Genomic DNA, 7,326 nt, shown 5'->3' with positions numbered 1-7,326 from the left:
AGTTCTCAATTTACGTCAGTTAACCCCTTCACCCCTTAGCAACTTTCCGTTTTTCCGGGGGGTTTTTTTGCTCCTCTTCTTCTGAGAGCCGTAACCTTTTTATTTTTCCGTCAATCTTCCCATATGATGGCTTGTTTTTTGCGGGACAAGTTGTACTTTTAAATGAAACCATAAGTTGTACCATATAGCGTACTGGAAAACAGCAACAAAAATTTCAAATGTGGAAAAACTGCAAAAAAAAGTGCGATTGCGCAATAGTTTTTGGGATATTTTTTTCACCGTGCTCACTATATGTTAAATCCGATGTCTCTGTGTGATGCCTCAGGTCGGTACGAGTTTGTAGACACCAAACATGTATAACTTTACTTTTCTCTAAGGGGTCAAAAGGTAAAAAAAAAATCACAAGTTTGTCCAAAAAAAGTGGAGCACTTTTTACGCCATTTTCCGAAACCCATAGTGTTCTCATTTTTCGGGATCTATGGCTCAGTTACAGCTTATTTTTTGCGTCTCGAGCTGACGTTTTAACGGTACCATTTTTGCACAGGTGCTACGTTGTGATCGCCTGTTACTGCATTTTGCACAAAATTTGCGGCAACCAAAAAAAGTACACTGTTTACCGATCAGATTAATTGGTTTTATATTTTTAAAGTGTGATGATATACTTAGGCCACACCTGCCCTTATTACACAAATGCACATCACGTGATGAAATAAGTATTAAACACGTCACCAAGTATTAAATGCACATCACGTGATAAAATAAGTATTAAACACGTCACCAATTTGACAAGTAAATATATTTCTAAAGGTGCTATTAACTTGAATTTCTCACCAGATGTTTGTAAGAACTCATCCAATCCACACAGGCAAATAAATCAAACTATAGATGTCCATAAATGAAATGATGTGTAATAATGAGAAATGACACAGGGAAAAGTATTGAACACATAACGAAAGATAGGTTTAATAACCTTTGGAAAGTCATGACACCGACTGAAATCTATCATTGATTAGAAAGCAATTCTTCCACTTAGTAATAATAATAATAATAATAATAATAATAATAGCAGCTGGTTCAATAATGGTTTATAAAAAGGTGTCTCATTACCAAGGTGCCACACAAGAAACTTCTCATGATGTGTAAAACAAGTCAGCTGTCTGATGACCTTCACAATCTTATTGTTGCAAAACATAATGATGGCATTGTTTGCAGAAAAATTGCACAAAAGCTCTATAGGGATGTTACATTTAACGTAGAAAAAGCCATTTTGTTTCTAGGGAGAGGTGTTTTTTAGTTTTCTTTTAAGGCAGCAGCAAAGCTAGACTTGGCCCATATATAACCATACATTGACCATACATAATTACAAGCTATGAAACTGTGAGGTTGAGATTTGACAAAAAATAGAAGGCTTTTGTTTAAAGTAAAATTATTTATTTAGCGGTCACATTTGTCTTTTAATAGATTTCCTTTTTAAGTCAAATTCTGCCTGTTTACCACATAGAAGTACCAGAGTGCATTGCAGTAAGGAAAAAAAAGGCATATAGAGACGCATGTTTAATTATATATTTTTGTTTCCTGTTCTGTGGATTTTTTTTAGTTGATCCAAGTATTGCCCTTCATTCATGGCATTGTCAGTTTGCCTGGTTTTTTTTATGCAGTTCCTTCATTATGTGACAAAAATACCTGAAGAAAAAGGACCTCGAAGAGAAATAATAGGAGAGAAATATTAAACTAATTGTGAAGAAAAACTATATTTCATGACGTTCACATATTTTTGTGTTTTTAATACTTTCTGTGCTTTATCCAACAAAGGATGTGGTTAAGTTGAAAAGGGGTCTGGCTTTGCCAACCAGGAATGTGGCTTTACAAATGCCAAAAGATGTGCCAAAGTTTTATGGATTTTCTGGCAGAAGCTAAGCCAACTAATAGGTGGTGTAAACTTAAACTGCAAAGTTTCGAGATGTACCAAACTGATCAAACCTCTCATCACTACGATAAACTGGCACATTTTAAGACTATTTAGTCTTAGGCTTGATTTCTAATTTTGTTGGGGTTTTTTCAAGTAAGTTCTCACTCTTGTCTAATGCTGTTTTTTGTGGCAAATCGCTATAGTAATAAAGATTTATTATTATTATTTATTATTATTACAGTGGTGCATGTGCTTCATCAGTTTTGCTCAAAATGAAAAATGCTTTTATTCATTTGACCCATTTTATAACTGTTTAGCATAGAAAGTTGTATGTTTAACAAAATGGCGCAAAAAATCAGCAAAATAACTAGTCTACATTAAATCACTTCAGAGGTAACTTTTAAAAAACCTGCATTTGATGATTTGATGATTCACTGTCACTTACCTCATCTTCAGGGCATTGCAGGACCTTAGGTATCCATGGTTATGACCACGCATATAGTGACAGTTAGTTAGTTGCTCATGGTCATAACCATGAATACTTAAAGGTCCTGCAATGCCCTGAACATGAGGTAAGTGACATAGTGAATCTAAAGAACTATACTACATTTCTAATTGGAGGTAATTGCTAATATTTTTATTATTACACCTACTACATAATGGAATAGGATCTTGGAGATGGGAATACCCCTTTAAAGCAATATTAAATCTAAAAATCTAATACCGTTGCAGTAGAAAGCAATATATTCCAGAATGTTTCCTTGCCAGCAATTAGATTAGATTTGGACATGCTAAGCTAAGTCCCAGATGTGTTCTTTTGGTGAAGTATATGAAATTCTGCCTCTTTCATTATAATTAAGGGGGTTATCCGCAAATCAAAATATGTTTAGAAGTGTTTGAAAAAATAAATATACAGAGCTTACAAATGTACTCGTATTATACACACATGGTCAAAATTGTTGGTATCCCTCGTTTAATGAAAGAAAAACCCACAATGGTTACAGAAATAACTTGAATCTGACAAAAGTAATAATAAATAAAAAATCTATGAAAATGAACAAATGAAAGTCAGAGATTGTTTTTCAACCATGGTTCCACAGAATTTTTTAAAAAATAAAACTTATGAAACAGGCCTGGACAGAAATGATGATACCCCTGAAAATAATGTGACAAAAGTGAAATGTTAAATGAAGGTGTGTCCACTAAGTAGCATCACAGGGGTCTACAATCTTGTAATCAATCAGTGGGCCTGTATACAGTGCTACAGATACTCCCTGTGCTGTTTGGTGACATGCTGTGTACCACATTAAACATGTTCTAGAGAAAGCGAAGGAAAGAGTTGTCTCAGAATATTAGAAAGAAAATTATCGACAAGCATGTTAAAGGTAAAGGTTATAAGACCATCTCCAAGCAGCTTGATGTTCCTGTGATTACAGTTGCACATATTATTCAGAAATTTAAGATCCAATGGACTGTAGCCAACCTTCCTGGACGTGGCCGCAGGAGGAAAATTGATGACAAATCAAAGAGACAGATAATGCAAATGGTAACAAAAGAGCCCAGAAAAAGTTCTAAAAAGATTAAAGGTGAAATTCAAGCTCAAGGAACATCAATGTCCGATCGCACCATCCATCATCGTTTGAGCCAAACTGGACTTCATGGGAGACGACCAAGGAGGACACCATTGTTGAAAAAAAAAAATCATAAAAAAGCCAGACTGGAATTTGGCAAAGTACACATTGACAAGCCACAAAGCTTCAGGGAGAATGTCCTATGGACATCTGAGACAAAAATGGAACTTATTGGCAAGGCACATCAGCTCTATGTTCACATACGGAAAAATGAAGCATATCAAGAAAAGAGCACTGTCCCTACTATGTAACATAGAGGAAGCTGTCTTATGTTCTGGGGCTGTTTTTCTGCATCTGGCACAGGGTGTCTTGAATCTGTGCAGGGTACAATGAAATCTCAAGATTATCAAGGGATTCTAGAGAGAAATGTGCTGCCCAGTGTCAGAAAGCTTGGTCTCAGTCGCAGGTCACGGGTTTTGCAACAGGATAATGACCCAAAACACACAGCTAAAACACCCAAGAATGGCTAAGAGGATAACATTGGACTATTCTGAAGTGGCCTTCAATGAGCCCTGACCTTAATCCTATTGAGCATTTTTTGACAGAGCTGAAACATCCCGTCTGGAAAAGGCAACCTTCAAACATGAGACAACTGGAGCAGTATGCTTTTGAGGAATGGCCAAAATACCTGTAGAGAGGCGCAGAAGTCTCATTGACAGTTACAGGAATCGTTTGATTGCAGTGATTGTCTCACAAGGCTGTGCAACAAAATATTAAGTTAAGGAACCATCATTTCTGTCCAGGCCTATTTCATGAGTTTTATTTTTTTTTTAACTTCTGTGGAAGCAGAAAAGCAATGTCTGACTTTAATTTTTTCATTTTCATAGATTTTTAATTTATTATTACTTTTGTCAGATTCAAGTTATTTCTGTGACCATTGTGGTTTTTTCTTTTATTAAATGAGGGGTACCAACAATTTTGACCACCTGTGTAAATGGTGTTTTAATTGCCACTTTTGCTTGGCTTCAACACAAGATTTTCCCTTGTTGTCACATGAGTGTTGCTGCATGTGACGGTGGGCTGCTGACTGGCTCATTTTAATAGTTAAACCAGCCGACCTCTCCTTCTCAGCTAATGCATAGACAGAAAATGGTTGGATTAGCTACTGAAAAAAGACTAGTGATGATAAAACACAGAAAAAGAAAGCTCTATCCTTTCGAACACTAAGCCAAGTATGGAGCTGCAGGGACCAGGATCAATGCTAATATCGGAGTTATAAAAAAAATGCAATACCTCCAGGACCAGCATTGTTCCTCTGTACTCAGCGTTGTGTTCCACCCTGGTATCCTGGGATCAATATCCAGTAGACGTCTCAGTAGACTTCTCACAAAATGTGAATGCAGCAGCTGACCACAGTTGCCAACCGTCGAGAAATTCCAGGACAGTCTACAAAAGTAATACCCTTTTTTACCCAGTTGTAAAAAAAATGTAAAAAATAAATTAAGGAGTCTGTGATTTTTTTTAAGTTGAAGGAACTTATACAGATTATTCATTGTAATTATCATCATTTTACAGTTAACAGTAAATGCAGATAATGTCTTTATAACAGAATCATGGGCTGTAGATATATATCAGTGATCATAAGCATTCATAATAGTTTTCCAATGTGTCCGTAAAAAATATTGAAACAATCCAAAAAAAATAGAAAGTCAAGTTGTCAACCCTGGGGCTGATGTGATGCCCCCAGATGTTTATTACAGGACAGGAAAACCTCGCTCAGTACAGAAGAGTGGTGCTAATCCAAATAGTGAGTTTTTCCCCTTTCTTTACTTTTTTTTTCGCCTCTCTGAAACTAATACACGTATATTAGTATATTCATTATATTCAAAACATTGTTTACCCAAATAGATAATTTTTTTAAGAGATTATCAGTATTCATGGTAAATATTTATGGTTTTTCTGTTGGTTTGATTTGGTTGATTGGTGACCTGAAATGGCTAAAAAGTTATAGAAGGTAAAGACCATGAGACTTTTCCACACAGAATATTTGGATGAATCCTTACTCGATAGGATTCTTTTCTTTACGACATACAATTTTGCCTTTGTTTGAGAGACGGGATGTATTTTCCAATGTACCTACAATGTAAAGCTGCTGGTGTCCATCATTACTGATGTGCGAGAGTCTCTGATTGATCCACAGTACCGAGCATAGGTGGCCCGAGAGATGCAACCAAAATTCTTCAGTAGGAGAAAGATGTCTTTCCTGAAATTTACCCCAACAAATGCGTAGATGATTGGATTAAGGCAGCATCTTGTGAAAGCTAAATTGCTGGTAATGATGATGGCAATATCTTTACTCTTTCTGACATCACAGGACATTTGATGACTTCCTAGAAAGTCTGTGGTTTCCATGAAAATTACTAGTGTGTAAGGGAGCTGAAAGATCACAAAGACCACCACAACAGAGATTATAACCTTGAGGGCTTTGTGCTTCTTAAAGCTTCTGCCAGTTAGAAGGGTTCGAGTAATAATGGAGTAACAAACGACCATCACAAAGAAAGGAATGACAAAACCAAGAAATATCTGAAAAAAGTTGCACATGCTCTTGACGGTTCTTGTGATGTCTTCTGGGAATATCATCTTACATATGTACAATCCATCGTGCAGTTTGGATTGACTAAAAAAGAATTCAGGTAGACTGAGTAAAAACGATATCAACCAAAGACTGAGTGTGACCCACTTGCTTTTGTAAATAGATTTTTGACGCATTGTAAGGGATTCAACTGCTCGGACAATTGCAATGTATCTGTCCACACTTATACTGGTCAGGAAGAAGAAGCCACTGAAGAAATTAATGGCATACACACCTTGTACCACTTTGCACATTTCGTTTCCAAATACCCAACCTTTAACTGCGCTGGCAGATAAAAAAGGTAGAGTCAAGAGCAGAAGAAGGTCAGCCATTGCAAGGTTAATCAAATAGATATCAGTCATGGATTTTATCTTCTTGGCAAATCCGTATGTCAAAAGAACCAAAGAATTGCCAGATATACCAATCAGAAATACAAGACATTGTACATATGGTTGAAAGCCTTTGCTGAATTCATGTATGGCGCTCACATCACAGATCTCTGGAATATTATTGTTATAATCTGTTGATGCATAGTAATCTGCTGTGAAGTAGCTGTACTCTGAAGTCTGTAAGAGAGAGAAGAAAGAGAACATCTTTATTAATTATTGGATGCAATGCAGAGTCTTTTAAGCTTGTATGGCAATTAAAGGAGTTGTCTCAGCAAGGCTTCTAAGTTTCAGCATCTCTGTGTGTTGTGGATCATGCTGCACTTTATTACCACAATTATCCCCTTCACCCCTGCATGATTATCCATTTTTCCTTTTTATTTTGTTGCTCCCCTTATTCCGAGAGCCGTACCTTTTTTATTTTTCCGTCAATCTTGCCATATGAGGGCTTGTTTTTTGTGGGATGAGTTGTACTTTCAACTGAATCTTAAGTTTTACCATATAGTGTACTGGAAAATGGCAAACAAAATTCTAAGCGTGGAAAAATTGCACAAAAATATGATTTCACAATTGTTTTTGGGGTATTTTATTCACTGTGTATATTGTATGGCAAAATTGATGTGTTGGTGTGATGCCTCAGGTCGATACGAGTTCATAGACGCCAAGCATGTATAGGTTTACCTTTATCTAAGGGGGAAAAAAATTCAACCCATAGTGTTCTCATTTTTCAGGATAAAGGGTTCAGTTACAGCTTATTTTTTGCATCTTGAGCTGACGTTTTGAATAGTACCATTTATGCACAGATGTTACGTTTTGATCGCCTGTTAT

General features: G+C 36.3%; 1 protein-coding gene across 1 annotated transcript; it reads right to left on the bottom strand.

The window, feature by feature from the left end:
* Positions 1 to 5,616: 5,616 nt before the first annotated feature.
* On the bottom strand, positions 5,617 to 6,866 carry CCR10 (C-C motif chemokine receptor 10). Its single transcript, XM_075351758.1, has 2 exons — positions 6,831 to 6,866; positions 5,617 to 6,678 (listed from the first exon to the last, which is right to left on the bottom strand). The coding sequence occupies exons 1-2, from the start codon at positions 6,864 to 6,866 to the stop codon at positions 5,617 to 5,619; spliced, it is 1,098 nt and encodes a 365-aa protein (XP_075207873.1).
* Between the last annotated feature and the right edge of the window lie 460 nt (positions 6,867 to 7,326).

This window comes from Anomaloglossus baeobatrachus, chromosome 5 (assembly GCF_048569485.1).
Source record: "Anomaloglossus baeobatrachus isolate aAnoBae1 chromosome 5, aAnoBae1.hap1, whole genome shotgun sequence".
NCBI classification, from domain to species: Eukaryota; Metazoa; Chordata; class Amphibia; order Anura; family Aromobatidae; genus Anomaloglossus; species Anomaloglossus baeobatrachus.
Note: the sequence above shows the minus strand (reverse complement) of the source record. Positions and strands in the feature narration are given on the sequence as shown.